Below are 26440 nucleotides of genomic sequence, written 5' to 3' on the forward strand. Positions count from 1 at the left end.
AGGCCTCTCAGGTTTGGCAGTTTTTGTCCAAAATAATAAATGAATGAATATTATATTAACTGCACTCTGATTTATAACTGAAAAAATATCCATAAGAGCAAGAAAAAATATCCTTCCAGCACAAACAGCTGAAAAATAAAGAAAATCAGAGACATTTGTCACACAAAGCAGCTTTTTCCCAGAAATCTTTTTTCGTATCTGACCTTCCTGCGTTAACGCTGAATATCACATGAACAGTCTTCAGTTCCTGAATCTGTAGGAGATGGGAAGCAGCTTGTGCATCTTCTTCATGGTCTGGACTTTGGCGTGCGTCTGGTCGTCCATGGTCTTGTAGCACCGCCGGGCGTAATCCAGAAGCTTCTCCTTCGATGCCTCGAACTCCCCGACTTCTGTCACCTTCAGGAAAAGTCAAGAAAGTTAAATCTGTTTCAGATCAGCCACCTTGAAAACATTTCTATGTCTCTGCTGCCACTTGGTGGTCGACACTGATCCTTAAAATGAGTCTTGAACACATTTGAACTGAATTGAACATTATGCTTTTTTCTGAATTTGGTTTCATGGTGAAAGTGTCACCAGCAGCAGCAGCAGATCTGTGCCGTGAAAAACCACAAAGAAAGCTCAGACCTTCTCCGGGGCCACCAGCAGCAGCTCTGCGATGGGCGAGGTGGAGGCCATGGTGTTCCGGTCCACTCCGTGGATCTGGAAGGCTCTGGACATGCTCCTCACCCGCTGGTAGGTGGACAGGATCTTCTTATAACGGATCAGGACTCCGTCTGGGTCTTTAACTGGTGGGGGGCAGAAGGAGAACAAGCCTCAGACAGTGAATGAAGGTTTGGTGAAGGAACAAAGGCGAGTGGACTCTCCTCACCTCTCTGTCGCTCCCTTCCATGGGTGATCCTGAAGATCCTCCTCATCTTCATCCTCGGCTCGCCGCTGGATCGTCCTCGGCCCTTTTTCTTTGACCCCTTTTCCACCGACGAGTCCTCGTCGTCGTCCTCGTCCTCCTCCTCCTCACCCTCCACATACTCGTCCTCAGTGTAGTAATCATCTTCTTCCAGATGAAACTCCTGCTTAACTGCAGCAGACAAACATTAAGTATTCCTGGCCTGACATTGTGGAAAAACACCTTGGAGACTTTCACTTCCTCACCAGGGATGGCGGTGCTGCGACGGGGCCGAGGTCCGGGCCCTTTAAGCCGTTTCAGGGTCATTCCAGACCTGGTGGTCATCGGGGACAGCGGCGAGGGAGAACTGGCCGGCTGGACCTTCACGCTCCGCTGGGCGTCTCCACACCACTCTGGGAAGAAACAAAGAGCTAAAGCACTTTAACGAGCCTCCTGTTTTCTGCTTTTTAGAAAATGACCTCAATCTTCAGGAGCAAATAAACAGAAAAGAGGCAGGAATGTAAATGTAGAAATGTTCTCTGTCCTCCTCAATTCTTCCACCTCCCACCTTTTCTCACATCCAGCTGATCAGTCACATGACATCTTTTCCGACGTCTCACCTTCGGGTGTCCTCATGCTGACGATGAAGCGGTCCAGCTGACAGCGCAGGAAGTTTCGTTCCTCCTCCAGCTCTTCTATGCGCTTCTGCAGCCAGGCGTTCTTCTCCAGGGCCACGTACAGGTGAGCCCGCAGGTTGGAGACCAGGATGAAGGGGCTGTACTGGGAGGGAGGAAGCTCCTGAGCCACGGGCTCTGCAGGAGGAAGAGGACGTCACACTCTGTTACTGATACATAATTAATACGGCGAGGTGTCGTAGCTGAGGCGTACCCTCCATCATGTGCTGGCCCTGGTTCAGGTGATAGGCAGGTGGCCTCTCTATGCTCTCCTCCAGAGGAAAAGACACCTCATAGGCATCCAGGTACAGATTCCCTCCTCCTGCTGCCGCTGCTGCTGCAGCAGCTGATGAGGATGAAGAAGATGACGACGGAGGCATGTAGTGCTCTGACAGAGAACAACAACAGAAAATTAAACCCCACCTCTCACCACGGAGTCATCTGATGACATGAACATCGCCACAAAAAGATTTCACGAGTTTAGCATGAGTCAACTGAAATCAGTGAAAATCATTGATTTAGTTTTCTTCTGCACTGTAAGGATGCTGCTTCAGGTCCTGAAAGGTGCAGAGATCTTTACAGAAGATAACAAGTGAGTGTTAACTGCTTAATTAGACTGTTGTCTGCGTTCTCAAAACAGGAAGACAAACATCTACACACATTTTGTTTTTCTTATTATTAAATTCAATTTATATGAAGATAAAAAAACTTCATTTTGAGAAAAGTTGGATCTTTGGCATGATGAAATTTAAACTGATGATGTAACAATGAACAAACTTCACAAGTGCTGCAGATGAATAACTGCTGACTTCAGCTCTAATAATGGCTAATAATGAAGTTACTTAACTTCTGCTTTAAGTTCAACAGCCATGAGAGATAAAACCTCTAATCAGCATGAAGAGCAAATGAATGAAGTGAAATAGAAAACATGAAGCTTTAAAGTAAATGATCTGGAGCTTCAATCCACAGGAAGGAGTTTGAATCACTCACACTCTGCTGTCAGATAACACAAAAGACAAACACACAAATGTTCATAGGCCTGGACAAACGTTGCTCAGGCTAATTATTGCTCATGTGGATGCCGACTGGCGACTTTGGCCGGTTCGGTGCTCCAGGTGGGGTCATCAGCGGTTACCTGGCGGGTTGGAGGCGTCAGAGCTGGTCGGAGGATTCATGTCTGTCGGCTCAGCTGCTTGTTATTTCAGTCAGAGTTGAGTTATACTTCAGTAATAGGACCTGAAACGACCCCCAGCTGCTGCTACAGGCCGGAAGCACGCAGCAATTACCTGATTATAAAGTGGCGTCACAGGTGAGCAGCTCACCTGGGCTCGGTTCACACATGCGCACAACAGAGGGGTCCCCCCGCCGACAAGATGTCAAGATGTCAAGATGTCAAGTTTTTTTTTTTCAACTTTATTCACAAAGAACAGAGCAAACTGTGGGAAGGAAGTAAAAAGAGAATTTATTAGACGACAACGTTACCGAATAATAACACATTAAACACACAACTTACACACAAGACAACGCAGTTTACAGTCACTTCTGAAGTTTCTCTTCATTGGACTCTTTAATGATCTAATTTTTGGAGGAAATGATGTAAAAGCATTTGTAAACGTGATTTTTGTGTTTTTTGTGATTTTAAACATGCATCAACTCAGAGAGGCCAATAAAGGAAGAACAATGAGACACATCTGATAAATTAAAATCAGTCTCTTTGGGAAGAACATGTCCATAAAAAAATATCTTAACTTGACAACAACAATGAGCTTTTGCAGTGATGTCACCAAAAATACTACTCATTAAAATTGTTTTGCCCAAAGATTTATTATTGTGAAGGAGAAGTTAGAAGTTAAAAGTTATTGACTATAAATAAAAGCAATTAATTATATATAAACACAATTTTAAATTTAACAATGTGATTAAAATATTTAACTCTCATTGCTGTGTTGAGTTAATAGTTTATCAAATCAACAATAAATTATGGAAGAGAAACAGAATGAGTATTTTATTAATTCAAACAATATATTTATTATATTTATTTTCATTTATCTGAAAATGATTTGAGTTTTTTAAAAAGAAATCAACAGCAAACATTAAAAGAAAAGAACAACTTCACTCCATTTCATAAAATTAACATTCACAGGCTGAAGTTATAAAAAAAAAAAAAAAAAAACGGCAGCAGAGGAACGGCAGGCCGGAAGTTTGTCACCTGAGGGCGGGGCGAAGGTGAGTGATGGTGGGCGGAGTCTCCGAGGAAGGTGAAGGCGGAAGCAGAGAAAAGATCCGCGGAGGCAAAAATAAACAGGTGAGACAAACAGCAACAAGACGTGAGTGGAAATCTGAACTTTGTTTGAAAGATGTTTGTTTGGAGTGAATCAAACACCGGATGGGAGTTTTACCTGATCCGGGTTCGGGTCCAGGTCCAGGTCCAGGTCCAGGTCCGGTACTCGGACTGGGACCAAAAAAACCACCACGAATTTAAAATGAATCTTACTGTTTTATCACAAACCTTTTTAACAGGAACAGAAACACAAAATAAACACGAAAACAAAGAACAACCTTTTTTAAACAGAATATTTGAAACCAAAGAGACCATGAACTCATCAGGAAAACGTTTACTGAGCTGATGAATCAAAGGAGAAGGAGGGCCGTATTCCCATAGACTTCAACACAATCTGAGGTCCAAACTTGTGCCTTGCAGGTCAGTGGTCTGTGTTTACCCACAGTTCCTTTCACCATGGTCCTGTGTGAGGGCCTGTCTCACTGTAAAGTGGCTCTGGCCTTCGCCATCTTCATGGATTTTTTGGGCGGTGCCGCTCTGCTGGTCGGAGTCTTCGGCCATCTGCAGGTCAAAGGTCGGGACTTTGGAGACTTGCTGGTCTACACAGGTACAATTGTATTGTTTATTTCCTTTAACGGTGAAATTCAACAACCATTTAAACAGTAAAGTAAAAGTGATAGATGCAACAACTCCTCGATAAATTTTCTTTCTTAAGATTTCTTAAATCTTGTTGTTTCTGTTTTTCATTGTCTAACCTGATTTAAAAAAAAAAAACTTTTAAGGTGTAGGAAGTGATGTTGGATATTTCTCACAGCTTTTTGTGAAATTCTTTTAAGATTAATTGATATAGAAAAAGAAATAAGCAACAGAAATCAAAACAAAAAGTACACAGTGATAGAAAAAAGTGTTAAAAATACATTTTAAATAATATTTTTAGTTGAACTATTTGCTCTTGCAGCTTTATTTGATGTTTCCATGCAAACAAATGAATGTGAATTTGAAAAGATGAGTTGCTGGAAGATGAATCTGCAGCTGTTTGGATGATGAATAACTAGTTTTTATTTTTAACAGACATTTTCAGTTATATCTGACAAACCAGCTCAACCGTTTGAGAACAATAATTGGAAAATAACCAATAATAATGCTGCTGACGGAGGTGACCTCTGACCTCTGACCTCTGTGCAGGGGCCCTGCTGGTGCTGATGTCTCTGGCCGGATGGGTTTTGTGGTACAGCGGAAACATCGAAGGCCTGAGCACCAGGAAGGAGGCGGGACACATCGGCAGCATGGTCGACCGGCTCGCTCGCAGCCTCAGCCGCAAGATCCGCAGCTACAAGAGCCACCGCTGACCCGGATCCATCTGGTTCAGCCGTCTGTTTCAGTATTAATATGAGACTGAATCAAACTTCTACGATAACGTGGCGTGTTCATGTCAGAAGCAATGAATCCGTAGATGTTACTGTTTTGTTTTAGTGTTAAATGCAGCAACCTCCTCTCAATAAACGCCTTTTTTTTCACAGATCATCTCAGATGTTTCTGCTTTGTGAAACAAAACAAAGGATTTTCTTCTGTGCTCTGAATGAGGGGGGGTCGGCCACGACAGCCGGGTTTTCCCTGCAGACAGTGTTTGTAGGAGCAGTAATCGGATTATGAGGCCAGTTAGCATGATTTCACTGGGTCTTGTTTTAAACGGTGGGACTGAAGTCAGCCTGTTGACCTCAGAGGTCATAAAGTTGATCTGTCCTGAAGGAGTCGGTGTAACTTTACAGATTTCATCAAGAGAAAGTCTTTTCTTCTTCTAAAAATGATATAACTGACAAAAGGCAGTAAAAGTGTGGTCGCTAAAGCCACTGAAACCAAAAGCTTTATATTTCTAACATGTTTTGTGCATGTTCAGAGACACGGAGGTCCAGCGCAGGCCGGCCCTGAAGCCACCTGGATCCACATGAATCCACGGCGGCGGCCATTTCTCTCCAGATTAAACTTGTTGGCTCAAACTGCCGTGCTGACGATTGTCAGCTGTGATTCGGTAACAGTTGAGTAACGGTCCACTCCTTGATTCAGGTCTCTGTTTGCTTTGCTGCCAAATCCTCCTTACGCTGCCTCCCATCAACACCTTAACTCCTCCCCCGATTTAATCCCCCCTCTTAAATCAAAGGATTCCCCTTCCAGGAAACGAGTTTAAACCAGTTTATAGGCTAAAGGTGGGATTGTGAGAGGTAAAGGCTCGTCTGCAGAGCCAACGGACCAAAACCTCTAATCAAATAAATCCAGAGCTTTCAGTCTCTGTAGCCTGAAGGGAAAATCCCTGTTCTAAAAGAGGAAAGCTCTCCCAAACAGGGCACTTCTTAATTTTTGGCCCAATTTCAGATAAAAAAAAAAAGACCAAACTTGGATGTATTGGGTTAGGGTTAGTGTATATATGTATATAAGTATATTTGTGGATTTAAACCTGAGTGAACTCGTTCACTCTGAATGCAGTAAGCTTCATGTTGTTGTCTTCAACATCAACACTTCTGTGTTTAAAGTAGAATGTACCTGTGCAGCCCCGTCATGATGGCGAGGGGGGGCTGCAGTTTTTTCATCCTGTCAGAGCAGCTGTCTTTAGTTCTGGGCGTCCTGCAGATCGGCTGTCAGAGCCTCCGATGGAAAAGTCTGGATCACCTGTGGAGCAGTGGGTGCCGGTGCCAAAGTGGGGGGGGTGTCAGCAGCAGGAATTAAGATGAGCTTAGTGGAGATGGTGCTCTGATGTCATGTGGTTTATGTCACTCACAATAGAAACGCTCACAGGCTTGATGACATCATCATCATTATGTCACCAACCAGCTAATGAAGACGAAAATGATCAGAGAATTTAGGACCGGTTTCTGATCTGATCCTCTTTGGTTTACGGAAACTAACAAAGCAGAATGTGAACAGAGATCTTCTGTTTGTTTTGTATCAGTAAATTCCTTTGTGATAATTAAATACACAATAATAAGGCGTCAGGGCCGTGGGGGCAGGTTTACAGTCGAGCAGATGGAGGATCAGCAGTCATAACTCACCTAAGAGCATTTAAATCCCCCGCTGAATGGCGAGCATCTCTGGATTTAGACTGCTAAGTCTTCACTGGAGCGATGGTCCAAGGTAGTTTTGGGAACAGTTTGTTTTTACGCTCTCTCCACTTGATCAGGTTTATTTTTACAGCAGGTAAGACTGTTGTTGTGTGTCCGTGCCAGCAGGTTCAGACAACTGATTTGGTTTTTTGGCAGGTGGGAGTCGAGCAGCCGGACGTCGTCCTTAAAACATGAGTATGAGAAACAAAGCGTGGACGGGTCTGAGGTAAAAGTGGAGTTTGATCTAATTATGGCGTCATTAGATGATTAATACTGAGGCCTCGCTGTCTGAGTAGCTAATAAACTGTTTCAGGTCAGCAGGTAAATCTGAGGTGAGAGACAAAAAATAAATCTCTGATACATTCATTCTCCAAACTTTGAATTTTGGATATGTCCATATTTGGACATTTAAAGTGCAAACCACAAATAATTATTTCTCACAGACTGGCTTTAAAAACCGCGAGCTAACTGCAACAGTGCATGAGAATACATTTGTGTTTTGGTTGTGGAAAACTAAAGTGAACCAAAATGAAAGCATATTAACCAAATTAAGACAAACCAGACTAAGTTAAGCTAGGCTAAAACCAGACCGGGCTAAGATGATCTGAACTTAGACATCACTGACATAACTGCTGACGTCAACAGAGAAGAAAACATTTTATTTTGTGTTGTATGATTTTTGTCAACATGTGTCACTTCCTGAGCTCCAGTGTGTGAAAACATGTACCTTATAAATAAAAGTGGGCGGTGTCCAGCAGCTCAGGGGTTCAGACAGGTCTCGGTGGCTCCGCCTCAGAGTGATCCACTTTAATTGACTAATCCCAGCAGGAGCAGGCTGATTCCCTCTGCGGCTCCGCTGGACTTCATCCTGGACTCTTCAGCCGCTCACAGGTGAGACACAAACACAAACATTAATATCACAATCCTAAAGACCTGTGGGATCAGACTCAGGAGGTTGGTGCTTTATCTAAAATGAGTTTCACTGAGATCCTATTAGTTGTGTGGATGTCAGGAAAAGTTTGCTCGTCTGAAAAATGTTCCATTTAATTGCTTATGAACTCGTCTGTTGTGATTGTCGAACCAGTGAATGAGTTATGTTTCATTTGTTGTGTAAAATGTGATTTCCCTTCCTGAAGTCACCGATGGAGGAGAACCACACCTGTTCAAGCTGTTTTTGGATTCAGTGTTTGTTTTAAAGTTACAGACGGCTTAAAAATGGCCAAAACCGTCTGAAACATAAGAAATGTAAACGTCCATAAACCAGCAGCTCAGTTCCGACCCGACGTGAACTTTGTCCGTGACATGGCTGGCATTACTGATGACTGATTGGATTAATGACCTTAATGGACTTCTGCTCTTTTCACAGCATTTGTTTCTTCGGGCAGAATTTCAGGTCCAGGTCCAGAATCAGGAGGGACACGGCAGCCATCTTCCAGGAGTAGTCTTCTGTTCAGTGCTTCGACGAGGTCGAGGAGGGAGCTCCCCGGGCAGAGGTCCACCAACACCAACATCAATGGGGAACAGCAAGAGCGGAGCTGTGTCCAAGGAGATCCTGGAGGACCTGAAGCTCAACACCAAGTTCACAGAGACTGAGATCGTCCAGTGGTACGAAAACTTCAAGAGACAGTGCCCGACGGGGCGCATCTCCAAAGAAGAGTTTCAGTCCATCTACAGTAAATTCTTCCCGGAGAGCGACCCCAACTCGTACGCCCAGCACGTCTTCCGCTCCTTCGACACGAACGACGACGGCACGCTGGACTTCAAGGAGTACATCATCGCCCTCCACATGACGTCGACGGGGAAGACCAACAGGAAACTGGAGTGGGCCTTCTCGCTGTTTGACGTGGACAAGAACGGATACATCACCAAGTCAGAGGTGACGGAAATCTGCACGGTGAGTTTTCAATGAAGGGAAGAGAGGTTTAAAAAGTTTACAGACAGCAAAAGCAGTTTTTCACAAACCAGAAGAACCAATTTCTTTGTCAGATTCATAGACAACAGCGTCATCTGTTCAGAAGTCAGTATTCAACTAAATACCTTTGAGAGCATGGACAGCAGATTTTATTCATATAAAACATATAAAAGATGAATATTTATGATCTTTAATGCGTTTCTTTGTTTGAATGTGTTTTATGTTTACATTCAGAATCGTGCTGTCCAAATTAATCAATGCTCATTTAATCTAAATGCTAATTATTTTATGGAAGCGCGAATTGAGCAGACGAATAAAGAGCTCAAACAGAGCGACGAGCCGAATTGTTGTCCAACGTTGTCATCGGTATGAGTGTGTGTGTCTGTCAGCTGTCTGTTGGTCATTTACTTTTTATTTTTATACACACATGACACAGGACGGGAGAGAAGAACTAATTTCCCTAAATAAGGAAATATTGGCATTTATATTCTTTATAACAATTTCTTACATGAACTCAGAGATGTTCTGCTTTCATATATATCTACAGACTGTCAGAACAGTAAGATAACACTATTTTAGGGATATTTAAAACCAAAACTCTGACCGCAGGCCTATTTATAGCCACCACATTTCAATTTCACAGATTAGACTTCACTTAATCCCAAAACAAAGCCGGAGACAGAAGAGCAACTTTCAGTAAATGTCCCTGTGAAATCTGACTAAAGGGAAATAATGACGGCTCACAGCGTGACCAGTTAAATGCATTTAAGGCAAACCAAATCTGTAAAAACGAAACATTTCCCCTCCATCAGTAACTCCTGTTCTCATTCCCAACAGTCGATTTTCAAGCTGATTCCTAAAGATGAGCTGGAGAATTTGGCTGAAGATGAAAACACGGCGGAGAAGAGGGCCAACAAACTCTGGAGCTTCTTCGATAAAGGAGACGATGGTGAGAAAGTCCCAATGATCTTCTGGATTAGATGTCAGGCAGCTGTCACGTTTCTGTTTTCTGCTCCTTTCAATCACACGAACTAAACGAGTTCCTCCTTTTCCCGTGCAGACCGAGTGGCCGAGGGAGAGTTCGTCCAGGGAGTGATGGATAACGACGAAGCTCTCCGTTTGATTCAGTATGATCCTGCAAAGTAACGGTTCCTCCGTCGTCTCCACCTCAACGCAAAACACACCAAATATCTCCTTCACTTAATCCTGCATATTCATACCAACACGTGTCACCAATGCAAGCGTGCTGTAAGCTCTCCTTTTGTGTTAAGCGTTTAGTTTACATCTCAGGAGAAAAGAAACGGTTCAAATATGCCGTAGCAGCTCAGAGAAACATGTTTAGTGAGCGTTCTTTGTTCTGTCTCTGGATTTTACACTGGGGTGTTTTTTTTTTTAAACCCTGACAGACATGTAGCTCTTAGCAGTAAAAACAGGGGGGATCCAGTGGTTGTGTAACTTTGTGTGTTCACTTCATCCATGTGACAAACTCCTACGTCTGTTTTAGTCAGCTGTTGCATATCGGAGAGTATTTTCGTTTATTGCTTCTGGATTTCTCTTCACAATAAAGTCAATCATTCCCAACTATCAGATTGTAATAAAACAGAAGGTGTCTAAAGTTTTCTTTTTCCTTCCTCTGGAAACTAACAAGTTTTACAAAGCCAGCATTAACATTTAGAGCTCATCATTATTGTTTCCAATGTAATTATTCTCTGCAACAGGAATAATATTCATCATCTTAGTTTAGCATCTTAGCATGGTTAGCATCAGCATCAGGGAACACAAAGAACAGATGACGTTGCCGGTTCTGCGGGTTTCAGGATGTAAACAAATTTGGAAATAAGAATTTGGAGCTGATGATGATTTGATGATATTGTTCCGCTATTTCACTAAAAAAAAAAAACAAAAACAAACAAACACAAAATTCTAGTGAGAAGTTCCTGAAGTTTGTTCAGTTTATTTTAGTCTGAACCAAAGTGAAGTGAGAAAGATGTGACATCATCTCACTCACATCAGGAAAGTCCGTCCCGTTTGTCTCCAGTCCACCTTCTTCCTGACCGCCGCAGCTTCGTCTCTAATTTTCTACAACACAAAAAGAGAGAAACTCTTATCCACAGACCGTTCCTGCTGAGGTCTGTGGATTATCCAGAATAACCAGGAAGAAGTACACAAAGAAGTCTGCTCCTTATTTCTGACAAAAAAACCTTCAAGGTTTTGGTCTGTAAAGTTAAGAAGCCTCCAGATGTTCACAGCTGTCCTGCTTCACAAGACAAGATTAATATTGTTTCATAATGAGAAGACCTACTTCACGTTGTTGTTCCAGATTCTGGGAGACAAAGCAAATTTACTATTTTAACCAGGATGCTGTTTATCTGCTCCTTCCAAGATAAAATAATAATAAAAAAAAAAAAGGAGTAATCCTCATTCTACTTGATGGACTATCCTGTATCAAAGCAGCATTAAGTACAGAAATAAAAATAAAAAGTTAAAAAATAAAAATTAATTAAATTGTAACTATAAAGAAAGAACTTCTGGATTGTTTTTGAGGAAAATAAATCACAGCAGCTCTTCTTACATAAACGGTTGTATAAGTCAACCTTTTTTAATTACTCCACAGAGGCAGGACGCTGATCTTCACCTCACTGCCTGTATTATTTCAACAGCTCTTATTCCTGACTGGGGAGATTATTCACATAATCTGCTGTCCAGTATTTGAAGGCATCTGTCTCAACATCCAACTCTCTGTACTGCTGTAATCTTTGATTCCTGCTTCTTTTTTCCCCCTCAGAGATGCACACAAACACCAGGTAGCAGAAAAGTCGGCTGCCTACATATGAATGCGTTTGTGTATTTGTCAGCAGTCAGAAATCATCTTGTGGACATGTGCAAATATCCACTTTGTGCACACAGACAGGAGAAGCTGAGGTTTAATTTGTTTGATAACGTGACTGAGCTGCGGTGACAAATATTATTTACTGATAACCGTATTTCTCTCCTCCACTTTCTGTAGAAAGCTTTTAAACTGCTCATTTTCCAGCCAAATGAAAAATAATCACCATCTCACTCCAAAATGAAACTGTCTGCTTTGTGATGGAGACTCAGTTAAAGCTGACTGTGTATCAGTAAAACGCACAGCGTGTGGTTTGTCTTATTCATCCCAGCACGGAGGGGAATTTCCATCCATTCATGCAAACACTGATTAAAAGGGGAAAAAAGCCAATCATACAATTTTCTACAGTTTTACCAACAATTTATCTTTAATTTCACACTTCATCCACAAATGTGTTACTTGAGAAACACAAACAAGACTTTACTGATCAATATTTGATATTGTTGTGAAATTTGTTTCTGTTTTTATTCTCTGATGTTGGCTTTGTTCTGAATTAACACTCAGGGGTCAGAAAATGATTCAAAATATTTTCCTCAACAGAATGTAGAAGTTCTGTTGGTGCGACATCATGCTTTTGTCTTTTGGTCCTTTAACATGAAAATTCACAGCTATTCAGTTAAGCAGCAAATAGTTTCTTATTAAAAGTTTTTTAAATATTTTTGGACATACAGTTTTTGAGCTTTCAAATTTGTGACAACGTCAGAAAAAAAAAAAAAAAAAGTCAAAGTGTCATCGCAGCAGTCGGGTTCAATGTGTGCTTCAGCATTTTTGTTATTTCAGCTTCTTTTGGTTCTTTTGATGCACAAACACAAAGTCTCTACGGCTTCAACCAAACCAGCCCAAACAGACCGGGCCAACTCTAATTTACCTGCCCAAAGATTCTCCTGTTGGGTGGCGACCAAAGCGGAGCTAAAAGGAGAGAGATTATTGGGCTCAAACTCATCAGGGTGATGAGTGACCGACCGTCTGACCTCCCACCGATGAACACGGAAAGGTGGGTGTGGTCGGGCTGTTGGTCACAGAAGTCTTAGCAGAGTGAGTCCTCTCTCTCCTCCTGAAGAGCGTAATCTATCTCGTCCATTTCCCGCTCACAGTCTTCACAGCCTTCGGCGCCACATCCCTCCACCACCACCACCCCCCCATGAGGGTCCACCAGCCGCCCCAAACCCAGCGTTCCCGCCCCCATTCCCCCAACTCCTCCCACTGCTCCTACCCCCATTCCCACCCCGACTCCCCCCAGAGCTCCCAGTGTTCCCATCCCGACTCCAACTCCTCCCACTGTTCCCACCCCCATTCCCCCAACTCCTCCCACTGCTCCTACCCCCATTCCCACCCCGACTCCCCCCAGAGCTCCCAGTGTTCCCATCCCAACTCCTCCCAGTCCCACTCCAACCCCATTTCCTCCTGCTCCACCCATGACCGCCATTCCTCCCATTTCCGTCCCGCCAACGCCAATTCCCCCTCCCCCGACGAGCAGCGCTCCCCCAGCTCCACATGCCAGCGGTCCAACAGCAGGTCCCACTCCTCTGGGCCACAGCGGGTCCATGAGCGCCCCCTGCTGGCCGAGCTGAATCAGCTGGCTGACGGAGTAAACCCCTCCGCTCCCGGCTCGAACCACCTCCTCGTAGGAGGGGGCCCGGGCGGCGGCCCTGGCCTCCTCCAGCCTCATCCGGGCCCGGTGCTTCATCTCGATGATGGTCTTGGTGTAGGAGTTGAGCGTGGCCACGGCGGCCGCCATGCAGCAGCTGAACGACAGCCACGCCATGCTGAGGAGTGCAGCAGGGAAAGAGGAACAAAGTCCATAACAGAGTTAGGAAACGGTGGAACAGCTGAGGCTGATGGGAACTGCAGAACTTACAAACGGGAAAGAGTCACATTCAGGCATCAACTGAACCAAACTTACGCAAACGACCAGCCGTAGTCCCAGGTCTGCGGCCTCCAGTCTTTGGGTCCGATGCTGACAGTCATCTGAAACACTGTGGTGTACATCATGTGTGCTACCATCCCCATCATACCTGAGGCGGAAAGGAAACACGGAGACGGAGCGTGTTGGAAGACTGAGGAGAACAACTGGAGGAACAAACCACAGAGAGGCCCCGTGCTCACCCGACAGGACGGTGCACATGGCGGCGAAGGCGTTGATCTTGAGGGCGTTCATCTCCCTCTTGGCACAGAGGCAAATCACTTCCACGCACATCAGCAGGAAGCCCATGGCCAGAAGACCGATGTACATGAACTCACTGATGACGGAGAGCCACAAGACGCCTGCAGGTAGAAAAAAAAGAAAGAAACTTAAAGGCCCTGAAGCCTTTTTCATCGTTTTCCGCCTTCAACTCAAACCGACCTTGCGTCTCTCCAGGCGTCAGCTCAATGAAGCTGCGACACTTTTCTTCCTGATCGTCACCTGAAACGACAATCAGGTCGGATTTAAAAAAACCGGCCAGCTGACGAACGTGGATGATCAGATCAGAGCAGAGAGACGTCAGTTTCTGCAAATATGAAAAAGCTGCTTTAAGCTTCATTCATCAAATCTGCTTTGAGCTGCTGATGATCAACCTCGACACACGACAGCGTCCTTTACCGGAGCAGACTTTAGAGCATCTGGATTAGTTTCTGGTTTTTGGTGGATTACCAAAATAAAGATTTACATGCGGCTGTTTTTGTTTTACTTCTTTATAACCGTCCTGTCTGCTGGAGGTAAAGCAGTTTAACCAAACTAAAATATAGAAAGATTCAAATCTTTGATTTGACTCTGGACCAGAGGACTTTACTTCAATAATCCAGGCTTCCATCGAAGTGATACTCCTCAGTGAGAGATTAAGGAGGAGGTTTAATTGTAAAACATCCGTGTTGACTAAAACACAGTAACTCAAACACGATTTAAACCCTCAACGCCGGTCTGATCCATGTTAACGTGGTCAGTTTGCCTCGGACGGATTCATGGAAACTTCACGTCCGGACCGAAAGTCAAAGGTTTGTGAGCTGCACTGTCAAAGAGTCGGGTGTGTCTCCGGCCTTCTGGTCCATCAAATAGATGTGACTGAACGATGTGCTTCTGATTTAACACATTACTGGTTTTCTGACACAAATTATGACTTTGACACACATTCTGAAGCTGCTGCCTGCGAAATGAAAAGAAAAACTGGGAAACAAAGAGCTGAATGAAAACAAGATGAGGATTGTGTTCGATGTTTTCCAAAGATAAATCCAGCCCCCGTCGTTCACAGACCTTCGTTGTGCTTCTCACAGGAGAGCCAGAAGCCGGTGTGGAAGTAGCGCAGCATGTATTTGTCTTCGCCCGTCTCCCAAATGTAGTGGACGGCGTTGGCCAGCTGCTTCCTCTTTATCCGGGCCAGGTCCTCCTTCTGCTGCGGAGACAGAGTCACATTGGAGGCCGGGTTCTTGGGGTCCGGGGTGGGGGCCTCTGAACAGAGAGAGAGAATAAACATCACATCTGGCTCCAGGTCTCCTGTAGGTCACAGCCCGGAGCTCGGCTCTTTGTGTCATTCTGGGTTTTTTTTCCATGTTGTGAAAATTGAATACTACATGGAAACAAATAGGCTTAGTGCTGGAAGATAACCCAGCAGGTCGGAGTCCAGATAACAGACAGCTGCTGATACAAAGTTCTGAGATTAGCAACAAAGCCGGGATTATCTGAATCTGCCCCGCGAGTGTAAAATACTTCAGTGGTGGACGCAAGAAAAATATTGTGTGCGCCTCAAAATCCTGGAGTGACTTATTTCTGAACTATTTTATTCTGAAATGACCAACATCTGATTAAATATCAGTCTGATCAGGACGTCCACGTGAAGCGGATGACAGAAGCATAGAGGTGTATTCTACATTTACACCTTTAATGGACATGATCTAACAGCGTTATTAACACAGCGGCCTATTTAACAGTGATCTTCTGTTCGTTCTTCTGCTTTCTGAAAGCAGAAGCTGTAGCTGAGGAGGAGTGAGGGCCGGCGCTGAAACTGCTTTAGCCACGCCCCCTAACCAGTTTCCCGCTTTGTGGTCTATTTTAAAAAATGAACATCATGTGTTGAAGACTAAACTCAGGAAAAAAAGTTTACTGAGGAGGAGGAGAGACATTTCCCCATAGACTTCAATATAATCTGGCTTCTTTTGATCCTCGAAAGATGAAATTCAGCATTGGCTCTTGCTGACATCACTTCCTGCCCTCACCTGTGGTGTACGGCTGGCTGTTGTTCTGGCCGCAGTTCTTCAGCTTCACCGGCGACAGGCAGAGCGGCTTCACCACCTTGTGCGTCCCCTCGCACCAGTAGGAGGTGCAGAAGGCCGAGACTGACAGGGTGAGGGCCAGGGAGGTGAGGGACAGGGACAGCAGCGAGCGGTTACGTCGGGACATTTTCTCCAACATGGCGGCCTGGATTGGACTCACACCGACTGGGGCGGGAAATCAGATCCGCTTTGACCAATCAGGACGAAGATTAGATGAGCGAGGGCGATTCTGTGACACCACCAGAGCGAGTTGATGACGAGATGGGTGCGACAGGTCGTTGTGGCGATTGGGCCTGATTCATGGAGGAGGGAAAGGATGGAAATGTGAGGGAAGGGGATTAGGGACGTTTGAGAAGTGGAACAAAGGTTAAGATAAAAAAAAAAAAAAAAATGTTGAGATGGATGAAGGGCGAGGTTTAAGGAGGACAAACTGTCCGTCAGGAGGTCAGAGGAGGAAGATGAAGCTCTGGAATTTAATCACATCCAGCAAGTAAAAATCAAAGAGACAGATGTTTGGGCCAGAGGATGGAGCTCCAGCTCTGCTCAGAGAAAAACACTTCCTCTCCTCTTCACGTTACGGCACACGCCAAGCCAGATGTTTGACTCCATACGTCGCTGCCATCACGACCCCGCTGTCTGCGTCTTGTTCGTTTCTTCCCCAGAAGATAAATGTCTGAACTTTAATCAGTCGCAGCTCTCACGGCACATCTCGGTGTCCAACCTGTTCCTCCACCTCCCCGGGAAGGATGGCGAAGTGGTGATTAGTCCAGAATCTGAGGCCTACCTCTGCTCAGGCCCCGTAATCTGTGTTAATCTTGCAGAGTTAGGTGGATGAGATTAACGTCCGTCTTTGACCAGAGGACCACCTGCAGAGGAAAGACAGGACACAGAGGCCAACATCTGGAGTCAGATGGAGTTTATTCATTTTAAAACACCAGTTTATTCATTTTAAATTCAAAACGGAAATATTCCTTTTCCCTCCCTGCTGGTGGAAAGTCTGAAGGTTGGGTTGAGTGAACAGCTGATCCAACAGGTCTGTGCAGAGGAAGCCTCACCTCGTCTCCCTGGCTGAACTGGAAAAATCCAATTTAGCACTTTATTTCTGACTCATTTTTGAGGCCTCAGAAGATTAAAGCCCTGATTATGACGAGAGAAGACAAAGTCCACAACTCAATCAAAACTGTGTCACTAATCGGGACACAAAAATTGTTTGACCCAGTATGTGAATGATGTCACAGAGCGGGCCGGCACTCATCAAAAATAAAGGTGTGAAAATACCTTTACAGGCTCCTCCAGTCCGAGCTGTCTCCGTTTTAAAACCGATAAAATCGGTCCATCACAAATAATCTGGATGTGTGAACCGAGTCCGACGCAGTTTGAGGTCAGAGAGGTTTCAGGGATTTGTTTTTGTGCTTTTAGCCAGATTTCCTGAAGCAGGAAGGTCGTTCTTCCAGCACACGTAACGCCATTTTAATCAAAATCACTGTAGTCTTAATTTCCGATCCACCGTGGAGGTTTCATTTGCTCCATCAAATCAAAGCAGCTCAGTGTGAATCAGTGAGAGCCTCCAGATGAACCGATCCTCACAGAGCCGCTCACTTTTTAAAATAACTGGCTTTAATTCAGACAGACTGAAGTCTTTCTGTATGTGGCAGCTTGCATTGGTGCAACAAAAGGAAAAAGGACTCACCATGTTTCCTTCGCCGCTCCTCCACCTTTCCCCTCCGCTCCCCCGTCACTCCCCTCTGACTTGGGTAAGGTTCTGTCAGGAGCCCATCCAGATTTCTCTTTAATCCTCACAAGTCCATCTGTTACTTCCCCTCGCCTTTGCTCCCTGTGATGTGTCTCTCTCTCTTTGTCTTCATCTGTCCTCTCTCGCTCATAACTCTCCTGACCTCTGATCCTATAGTGATTAATTTGACAGGATGGTATAGAACAGCTTGGACTTGTGTGGTACATGCTGCCCCGTAAACTTCGACCCTTCTTAACACAAAACCAGTGCAGCTGTACAGAGCAGCTTTAAACAATCTGATCTGATTGTCGACACTTTGCTTAAAATCTGTATTATCTGGGGTTGAAAACAGCCGAGGCACTGAAAGATGAAAGTTAAAGCTGCACACGTCTTTTTTTCCTGTTTATTCAAACAGGTTGACTCTTTCCAACATGATCCAACCCCAGATAACGATCACTCTACGCTCTGCCTTTGGTCTGTTTGGGATCACATTTTGTGCTCTGTCCCTTCAAACTGGCGTCCGAACTCTGAGGAATTCACTTCATGCTACATTTTCAAATGAGAGAACATTGTGAAGCTTCATATTTCCCTCTGATGAGGTGAGCACTGATGAGCACACCTGAAAGTGAACAGAGAACAAAGTTGTCATGACTTGATGCCTCTTCTGTGTGTTTGTGTGCCACTTCCTGTTAAATACACTTAATACTCACACGCTGTTGTGTTTCAGGTCACTGTGTTTCCCACTCCTGGAATTGCCCTGATGTGCCTCACCTGTGTGTCCAATCACCTCCCTTCACCCTCTTCTTCTTTGCCAGATCGTTGTAGTTTATTTTTATTTATATCAAATTATCTTAAAAAAAAAGAAACTATCTTGGAAATATTTTTGAGCCTCTTCAGTTCCTAATAAATGTTAAATGTGAAGCATTTCAGAGGAAGCTCTTCGCTGTGTTGACAGCTTTGGCAGTAAATGTTTTTAGCACAGCTCAGTGTGTCTTCATGGCCCTCTGGTGGCGACAGAAAACCGCCTCAGGTTAGGAGAGCTTGTGATCAGGTCCAGGATTCAAACCCTGACCCATGTTTAGCTGTGAGGCGTCAGGACGGAGCGCTGCACCGACCAGAGAAATCCACAGAAGAGCAGTGAAGTGTTGAAGACACGATAAAACATGATGTTTTATTTTATCCTTTTATTTTTCAACTGTACTGTTTACTGTCACAGTTTACAACACAACTTTCAATTTAAATACAAAGCAAAATAAATTAATTTCATACAAAATTATAGTGGTGTGGATTAATTCTTCCAAATCTCATCCATCTGTACTAGAGTGTTTTTACCCAAGTTCACATTAATCAGACTGAAGATTACACGAAGGACATGAACAGAATCTGAAGAGTGAAAACTTTGTTGGCTCTTCACGTCTGCCTGTACAGAGGCTTCGATTTTACTGAACCTTGAACCTGATCCTGCTGCTGTTCCCATTTTCAAACATGTCTCAATCATCTGTTTGTCGAGCTACACAAACAGACGCAGAGAAGGGAACGCGTGTGTTGAAGTAGTTCATTAATCACACTCAGCTCGGCTCAGGCAGCATGCAGACTGATGTGCTCAGGTTTTTTAGCCAAAACTGCAGCTGAACGTCACACAAGGACACACGTCTGCCTTTTGTCCAACAGCAGACAGAGAACACGTCCAGTTACACAACAAATCAGGAATGACCACAGGATGAAATAAAGCCACCGTTTGATCATCAAAGTCACGTGATCGCTACCGTCCTTCTGTGTTTTTAATCGCACGCCATCGTTGCATCAATAAACAATCAAATCAATAAATAGATCAATAAATAGTTACTCATGATTGTTACACTCTGATATACATTATATTTCAAAGTTTATCTGTGATCACTTCCACTATTTACATCAGACAATATATACTGCGCACACACACACACACCTTGCCCCTTTACAAACACATGCACACTGAATGAGATCAGTTGTGTTAATGTTTTACAGGTTTGGTCACAGACGACATTCAAACACACAAACTCTCCGGTCGCTCACTCAGGCGCTTCTGTTTGTCAGACAGTTGGTTCTGTTTATGCTGAGTCAGTGTGTTGGACCTGTGCAGATTAAGGAGTGAGGGAGAGGGAAGTGGGGGGGCGGGGGGTGTGTACATACTGCAGCCCATCGTTGTTTTGTATCAGACAGACATCAATAACGTTAGTCTGGAATCACTGTTGTTTTTCTGGAACTCTTCCTTCTTCACATTTCCGAACAAACCAGCAGCTTCCTGTGATCTGTATCGTGTGTTAAACTGTGTTTAACGTCAGCGTCATAACAGGAATGGATTGTTGTTTTTGTTTCCTGTGCCCCCCCCCTCAGCCTGTGGGGTGGACCCCCCAAAGAAGCTACACTGACCTACTCCTGCTGCCAGCAGAGGGGGGTTCCCTCCAGTCGGCACCATCATTTGTGGAACCCCACCCAGAAACACATTTTGTCCTGTTCCAGCTTCTGGAGCCGGCGGAAGCAAACCGAAACCAGAATACGATGCTCCAATAGTTTGGGAAGGGAGCTGAAAGAGGGGGGCTTCTCTGGAGGGATACGCAGCTCCAAAAGTGGGGGCAAGTGCACCGAGGGAGGAACCAAAGGCGCTGCCATGTAGGGGTGATATTTCTGGGAGGGGCACCCCTGATCTGAACACAGGGCCAGATGACAGGCCCCTGGCTCTGAAAGCGCCTGGGAAATCAGGAGTACAGCAGGATGGGAATGGAAGGAGGGGGGGAGGAGAGGAGGGGAGGAGGGGGGGAGGAGGGGGGGAGGAGGAGAGGAGGGATATACAGTTCGAAGTATTCCAGCAAAGAGAAAATGCACCAAGCAGAGCAGAGAGAGGAGTGAGGAGAGTTATATATATATATCTGCTGGTTAATATACACGAGTATCTACACAGAGAAATGTCAGGAGGTCACTAACGCTCACACACACTACAGCGATACCACGGGGGAGGGGGAGGGGGCAAAACATCGTCACACAAACCTATTGATAAATATCTATTTGTCAGTCATGCTGCCCCCCTCCTCCTCTTCAGCAGTACTGGACTGGTTTTGAACATCACTGTGTTGCAGACGTTTCGTCCCAGGGGTCGATCAGACATCCGTTTGATGAAAGCACACCAGCTAATAATTACACAGTCAACCCTTGAGTCATTTTCTCTGTCCTTACCGATGGCTCGTGTCTGCGCAGCCAGTGTGTTGATGAGGGGGCGTGGTTTGGGTTTGGGGTTAGAGGAAAACAGATCGTCCAAGTCAACCAGCGACGCCCCCGCCGAGCCCAAGAACGAAGCAGTCTTTGTATACACGTCTTCTTGTGCTGTTTGTTTTCCTGCAATAAAATAAAGGTCCAATTCTACTCTAAAAGGTGTTTTCTTTCGGGGACAGGTCAGGGAGGAAGAGAGAGCAAAGCGGAACAGAAGGTTAATTGATTAGCATTGTTAGACGCCAGATTGATAGAAAGATGGAGGTGAAATGGAGATAACAGGAAAATGGTCAAACATGCAAATGGCCTTTAAATGTACTCCAGGAAAGTGTCAAACCAAGCTTCCACACACAGTTTGGTTTTTGAGTCACTACTCTCAGCTGAAAGTTTAGCAAACATCTGTTGATTTCATCAAAGCGGTGCGAGTCACCGATGACTCCAAAGCTTACGGGCTTCTTTGAAATGAGGGCGAACGTGGAAATGAAGGCAGACGCTGTTTTCTCTGATGTGTTACATTTGGGTCAAACCGCTGTGATGTCATCTTGTGGTTTGTGAGCTCCTGTTTTGAAGCCTCAAGTTTGTAATTTGACTGCTGCCATCTTTGTCTTTGGAGAAAAGATGGAGCTGACCTTCTGTGCGCTTTGAAAATTAGCAGGTGCACCCAGGTTTTTTTGTTGATCTGATAAATACCTGTCTACTGTGGAGTCATTTCACCTGAGTCTGAGACGCTTTGGCCTTTTCCATGCACAAAAAGCCAGATGTTAGCGAGAGCAGCTAGTGGGAGTTCAGTGTTAGGAGTAATGATTATGGGATGGGACAGAACGTAAAGTGTGTTTTACCTGTGGCCTCGCTGGTTGAATTGCTCGGTGCACCCCAGGGATCATCAGTTTTAGATGCTCTGTCTCCAAAGGGGTCATTAGATGGGGAGGAGTCTGAGGGCGGAGCAGGTGAACCCCATGCATCATCAGTGTTGGCTGGAGCCGAAGCTGAGTGGGCAAAAAAAAAAAAAAAAAAAAAAAAAAAGACACACACAAACAAAAACAGATGATACAGTGAAACACAACACTGTGCATGTCTGACCAATGATACAAGCACAATGTCCACCGCAATTTTCATTGTGTGTTGAAGACTTGAACAACCCAGGAACTCGGTAAAGTCCCACATTTTCCCCTTTCTTATCAGAGAATTTCTATGACTGCAGTAAGTCCCACCTGCTGCTCCCCATGGGTCATTGTTGGGTTTGGACGCATCTCCAAAGGGATCAGAACCATCAGTTGGCGAGGTGGCACTTGCCCCATTGCCCCACGGATCTCCACCCTTTGCTTCACTTGGTGCTGATGTTGTCCCCCAGGGGTCTGATCCAGTGGCAGGTGGAGAGCTGGCAGGAGCTCCCCAAGCATCTCCACTGCTTTGGGGTGATGTCACAGGAGGGGCATCGAATGGATCCAAGGTATCCTCCTTTGGTGCAATGGATGTTGCAAAAGGCTCCTCTTTAGGGGGTGTTGTTGGTGCAGCAAAGGGGTCATGGTCTAAAGGTTTGGCTGGTGCAGAGAAAGAATCCTCTTTGGGTGTCGTTGGTGCAGCAAAGGGGTCATCTTGAGCAGGATTGGTGGGTGCAGAGAAAGGATCTTCGTTTGGCAGTGTTGTAGGAGCACTGAAGGGGTCATCTGCAGGTGCTGCAAATGGGTCCTCTTTAGGGGGAGTTGATGCTGGGGCGGTGAAGGGGTCGTCCTTCGGGGCGGTGAAGGGGTCGTCCTTCGGGGCGCTGAAGGGGTCGTCCTTCGGGGCGGTGAAGGGGTCGTCCTTCGGGGCGGTGAAGGGGTCGTCCTTCGGGGCGCTGAAGGGGTCGTCCTTCGGGGCGCTGAAGGGGTCGTCCTTCGGGGCGCTGAAGGGGTCGTCCTTCGGGGCGCTGAAGGGATCATCTTTGGGTGTATCGAATGGATCATTTTTAGAAGAAGAAAAGGGATCTGCTTTATCTTTTGGAGCTCCAAATGCATCATCTTTGTCTGCAGGTGTGTTGAAAGGATCTGAACTGTCCTTCGGGGTCTTGAATGGATCATCTTTTGATGCACTAAACGGGTCAGGTCCATCTTTTGGTGCTGTAAAAGGATCTTCTCCATTCTTTGGTGCACCAAATGGATCTTCATCAGCTGTAGTTGGAGCCACCCAGGGATCACTGCTTGTAGTCTGGTCTGTTGTGTCAGGTGCTGCGGGTGTCCCCCATGGACCTGTGGCTTCTGTCGGTTCTTTGGGTGCGCCCCAGGGATCTGGTTTCTCCTCCTCCTTTGCCTTCTCTCCTCCCCAGGCTGCGGTTTTAATGTCATTGCCTTTGCCTGCATCCTCCCATTTCAGTTCGTCTTCACTCATCTTAGCCTGCAACATCACAACAACAGATAAGTAAAGTCCAAACAAACACGTTGTTATGTGACGGAGCACTGTGCTGGCCTTTCACTCACCCTTCTCTCTGCTTCCTTCTTCTCAGCTTCCTGTTTGCGCTGCTCCTCTTTGCGGGCCGTGAACGAAGCAGTCAAATCAGCCACTGAGGGTATGTTGTCTAAGGATGGAAGCCCTGTGGCTCCGGGGACATAGCAGGGCTTGTAGTTAGGATCCTTGATGGTGTCCGCAGACGAGGCTGGTAAGAAGGGATCGAGAAGAGGTTGACTGAGATTTGATTTGTACTCCGCTGTTGAATAAGCGAGTATTTAGCGACTCAGAGACTCACCAGCAGAACTTTTTGAAGTCTTCTCTCTGGTCTTGAAGGCAAAGTCTCTTTCCTCCTTTAGTTTTTCATCATCCTCCATTAGAACGAGGACGACCTTTGCCTTCTCTCTCACATTCACACCCTGGGACAAATATACCGTCTTAGATTTTAGTCTGATTCTGCCTATTGAGCACGATGCTACTGAAGCCTGAAAAACTTCAACTTAAAATCTGAAAAAGAACTCAAATTTTACAGATCATATAAACCAGTTCTAAATTTAGCCTTACTTTTACACGCAAGACAAACAGGAAATATATTTGTGCTATATTGGGCCCATTAAGTGCAGTCATGTCTGTGCGTGCCAAGCATTGGTGCTGTGGGAAGTTTCCAAGTCCAATTTATATTGAAGCTGCTTTAAATCTTTAATTGTGAGGTTGGCTGAGGAGTTACAAAGAACAGCGATGAGGAGGGTATTATCGGGCCAATAACAGATGACCTTAATGCCTGCCATCCAAGCGCTGTAATGGATACTAAAAGGTGCCATGCATTGTACATTATTTGGAAGTGTCACCTGATCTTTGCCGTCCTTTTCGACAAAGCGATACTCTGTGAGGGCTTTGACGATGTAGATGTTGTCTTTCATTTTCAGAAGCACACGATCATCCCCGGTCTTTAACAGGTACTCCAGCAGAGTCAGGGACTAGTCCAAAGAAAAAATGATCAGAGACACGTTTATGTGAAATCAAATGTGCACGGGTGGCAACAAAATAACGTGTTTTCAACTGTTTGTCCCAATCTGTCTGGGGATTTCAGCCCACTGCAGAGAAATGAAACGAACACCAGCAAAGTTGTGATGTTGTGATATCACTGTAGTGAAATTGACAGAGAAGGCACCAACATGACAGCTCTGACAGCTCAACTGCTCTGAATCTTTGAATATTTCTGGACACACAGAGTCACGCTGACATGACGCAGTATGGCTTTCATTATTTATCATAACGTTACTCCTTTTAGTCCTTCACCTTCATAAATAAGTTTACCAGGCAATAGCTGAAACCGCCAATGAAATTTTAATGTGCTGACTTTATTTGCTCATGTTACTGTTCACTGAAGCTTTCTATTGAATTAGTACTCATTTTAAAAAAGCCCATTTTACTCTGCCAGAACTTTTATTAATTTAATTGACCTATAAAAGCAGGTCTCTTTTTTTAGAAAGTCAATCAACTCAACATGTAGAACTATTGGTCGCCTTTGCCCCACCTTGTGGATGTGTCTCCAGTTCTTGTCGTCTTTCAGGCGCTTCCAGAGCATGGTCATGATCTCGTTGCAGGCCACCACATTGTAGGTCAGGTCAGAGATGTCAGCCATCTGAGAGCTGGATGGACCCCATGGGTCGTTAGATGTGGCCTCTCTCACCTTCAAAAAAGCAACGTGGGAATTGACACTGTGCAACACGACAGCAGGAAGGTGTTGGAGAGGCAGTGATTCTTCCTGCTAGCTCTGACAGCGGTTGGTAATCAATTCTGCCAAATTATTTCAACCGTTGTTTTTCCTTTTTAACAGAACATACAATGACTGCTTCATAGGTTATACTGAACCAAATGCACAAAGGAAACATCTGTCACATCATACATATAACGGGAACAGTGTGGTTTGTTTTACCTTGACCTCAGCCTCAGAGTAGTTCTGGACCAGGTTCTTCAGCTGTCGGCGGAGCATAGAAGATGTCATGGTGTCGGAGTGGGAGGCCGGTGATGAAACCAGTAATCTGAGTCACAGAGAGCTCCAGAGAATTAGCAGATAGGACTGGTCCAGCAGCACACACACACACACACACACACACACACACACACACACACACTGATCTTCGTATAAAACTCCACAAGCTGCTTCCAAACCTTCTGGTACAGTCTGGCTGTGTCTGGCTGGTCGTCTGGTCTGTAAGAAGCTTTCATGCAGCATTCATCCTGCTGCTGTTCCCCCTCACTGCACCGGCTCCTCTCAGGGTGTCAGCAACCAGAAACCAGATCCAGCTCTGCAGGGAGGGAAGCAGTCAATACAAAAAAAAGAGCTGAGACAAGGGATGGCACGACAACAATGGCAAGCATTCACCAAAAGGATGCGTGACTGCAGCGCCGGACTGGACGCTGCTAGCTGTGTGGCTAAGCTACATGCTAGTTAGCTACCAGCGTCCAGAGGCTGCTGTGACGAAATAAGAGCTGAAGTGTGGCTGAAACAGCCGGGTGGGGTTCGGGTGGGGTTCGGGTGGAGGTCCGGGGGCGGATTCTGGAGGTTTTTTTTCTCAATCGGTTCTCGGTCTGGAGTCTCGTTCCCGGTTTTCAGGACCTCGGAGAGCGACGGCGGAGACCGGCTGCAGTCCAGCGGCTAACGGCCGAGCGACGCCTGCAGACCGGCCACAGCCAGCTCAGAGGTCCGGCCTCAGCGGCCGGAGGACGGGCTGTAGCTCCGTGAACACACACCTCCGACGGTCCGCAGCGACCCCGGCTCACCGTCCCCCGTTAAAAATCCCACTTATGATCAAACATAAATACATTACAAAGCACTGACCCTCCGGTGGAGCTTCAGGAATCTTCCAGGAGACGAAGCCACGCCGCCGTTTCCGCTTCCTGCAGGAGCGTGTTGCCAGATCTGACCGTCAAGAAGCCGCAAAAATAAAACCGTCACCCCGAATAAAGACAGAAACATTCGTTTAAATATCAGCTTTCCTCCAAGTGTTTGGGATGATATTACACTGAGAGTGTTTAAACTTTACAGGCAACGTTT

The 26440-nt window shown here is 45.4% G+C and overlaps 5 protein-coding genes across 7 annotated transcripts; 2 read left to right on the plus strand and 3 right to left on the minus strand.

Annotated features, from left to right (window-relative positions):
- Positions 1-240: 240 nt before the first annotated feature.
- LOC115051398 (coiled-coil domain-containing protein 106-like) lies at positions 241-2732 on the minus strand. The gene is made up of 9 exons (XM_029514791.1): positions 2693-2732; positions 2548-2553; positions 1981-1998; positions 1774-1891; positions 1504-1700; positions 1150-1296; positions 869-1075; positions 625-785; positions 241-396 (listed from the first exon to the last, which is right to left on the minus strand). The coding sequence occupies exons 1-9, from the start codon at positions 2730-2732 to the stop codon at positions 241-243; spliced, it is 1050 nt and encodes a 349-aa protein (XP_029370651.1).
- Positions 2733-3799: 1067 nt separating this feature from the next.
- tmem238a (transmembrane protein 238a) lies at positions 3800-5360 on the plus strand. Its single transcript, XM_029514002.1, has 3 exons — positions 3800-3862; positions 4259-4445; positions 5024-5360. Exons 2-3 carry the CDS (start codon positions 4295-4297, stop codon positions 5185-5187), a joined length of 315 nt encoding a protein of 104 aa, XP_029369862.1. The 5' UTR covers positions 3800-3862; positions 4259-4294; the 3' UTR covers positions 5188-5360.
- Positions 5361-7755: 2395 nt separating this feature from the next.
- LOC115050878 (recoverin-like) lies at positions 7756-10196 on the plus strand. 2 transcript variants are annotated; one of them, XM_029514001.1, is made up of 4 exons: positions 7756-7824; positions 8319-8827; positions 9683-9794; positions 9906-10196. In XM_029514001.1, the coding sequence occupies exons 2-4, from the start codon at positions 8447-8449 to the stop codon at positions 9989-9991; spliced, it is 579 nt and encodes a 192-aa protein (XP_029369861.1). In that variant the 5' UTR covers positions 7756-7824; positions 8319-8446; the 3' UTR covers positions 9992-10196. The 2 variants fall into 2 exon arrangements, with proteins under 2 accessions (XP_029369861.1, XP_029369860.1); XM_029514000.1 differs by having other exon boundaries at positions 7770-7824; positions 8300-8827.
- Positions 10197-12759: 2563 nt separating this feature from the next.
- Positions 12760-16116, minus strand: LOC115050870 (germ cell-specific gene 1-like protein). Its single transcript, XM_029513989.1, has 7 exons — positions 15921-16116; positions 14962-15156; positions 14077-14136; positions 13839-13997; positions 13636-13747; positions 13296-13498; positions 12760-12938 (listed from the first exon to the last, which is right to left on the minus strand). Exons 1-7 carry the CDS (start codon positions 16114-16116, stop codon positions 12760-12762), a joined length of 1104 nt encoding a protein of 367 aa, XP_029369849.1.
- A 2772-nt stretch (positions 16117-18888) lies between these two features.
- epn1b (epsin 1b) lies at positions 18889-26279 on the minus strand. 2 transcript variants are annotated; one of them, XM_029513951.1, is made up of 11 exons: positions 26225-26279; positions 25555-25691; positions 25319-25424; positions 24917-25072; positions 24228-24356; positions 23678-23798; positions 23412-23587; positions 22167-23328; positions 21795-21941; positions 20923-21081; positions 18889-20439 (listed from the first exon to the last, which is right to left on the minus strand). In XM_029513951.1, the coding sequence occupies exons 3-11, from the start codon at positions 25385-25387 to the stop codon at positions 20036-20038; spliced, it is 2523 nt and encodes an 840-aa protein (XP_029369811.1). In that variant the 5' UTR covers positions 25388-25424; positions 25555-25691; positions 26225-26279; the 3' UTR covers positions 18889-20035. The 2 variants fall into 2 exon arrangements, with proteins under 2 accessions (XP_029369811.1, XP_029369812.1); XM_029513952.1 differs by lacking the exon at positions 26225-26279 and adding an exon at positions 25843-26189.
- Between the last annotated feature and the right edge of the window lie 161 nt (positions 26280-26440).

The sequence above is a fragment of the Echeneis naucrates genome, chromosome 11 (assembly GCF_900963305.1).
Source record: "Echeneis naucrates chromosome 11, fEcheNa1.1, whole genome shotgun sequence".
Lineage (NCBI taxonomy): Eukaryota > Metazoa > Chordata > Actinopteri > Carangiformes > Echeneidae > Echeneis > Echeneis naucrates.

Coding starts and splice junctions, on each gene's coding strand:
- LOC115051398 (XM_029514791.1), bottom strand. CDS start 2,732: ATGAATCCTCCGACCAGCTCTGACGCCTCCAACCCGCCAG. Junction 1,297..1,503: donor CAGCATGAGGACACCCGAAG/GTGAGACGTCGG, acceptor GTTTCTTCCCAG/AGTGGTGTGGAGACGCCCAG. Junction 786..868: donor TGGAAGGGAGCGACAGAGAG/GTGAGGAGAGTC, acceptor GCCCCCCACCAG/TTAAAGACCCAGACGGAGTC.
- tmem238a (XM_029514002.1), top strand. CDS start 4,295: ATGGTCCTGTGTGAGGGCCTGTCTCACTGTAAAGTGGCTCTGGCCTTC. Junction 4,446..5,023: donor AGACTTGCTGGTCTACACAG/GTACAATTGTAT, acceptor ACCTCTGTGCAG/GGGCCCTGCTGGTGCTGATG.
- LOC115050878 (XM_029514001.1), top strand. CDS start 8,447: ATGGGGAACAGCAAGAGCGGAGCTGTGTCCAAGGAGATCCTGGAGGAC. Junction 8,828..9,682: donor AGGTGACGGAAATCTGCACG/GTGAGTTTTCAA, acceptor CATTCCCAACAG/TCGATTTTCAAGCTGATTCC. Junction 9,795..9,905: donor CTTCGATAAAGGAGACGATG/GTGAGAAAGTCC, acceptor TTTCCCGTGCAG/ACCGAGTGGCCGAGGGAGAG.
- LOC115050870 (XM_029513989.1), bottom strand. CDS start 16,116: ATGTTGGAGAAAATGTCCCGACGTAACCGCTCGCTGCTGTCCCTGTCC. Junction 15,157..15,920: donor CAGCCAGCCGTACACCACAG/GTGAGGGCAGGA, acceptor CTCTCTGTTCAG/AGGCCCCCACCCCGGACCCC. Junction 13,499..13,635: donor GACTACGGCTGGTCGTTTGC/GTAAGTTTGGTT, acceptor TGCACTCCTCAG/CATGGCGTGGCTGTCGTTCA.
- epn1b (XM_029513951.1), bottom strand. CDS start 25,387: ATGACATCTTCTATGCTCCGCCGACAGCTGAAGAACCTGGTCCAGAAC. Junction 23,799..24,227: donor AAAAGGACGGCAAAGATCAG/GTGACACTTCCA, acceptor TATTTGTCCCAG/GGTGTGAATGTGAGAGAGAA. Junction 20,440..20,922: donor TGCGCAGACACGAGCCATCG/GTAAGGACAGAG, acceptor CTGATTTCCCAG/GCGCTTTCAGAGCCAGGGGC.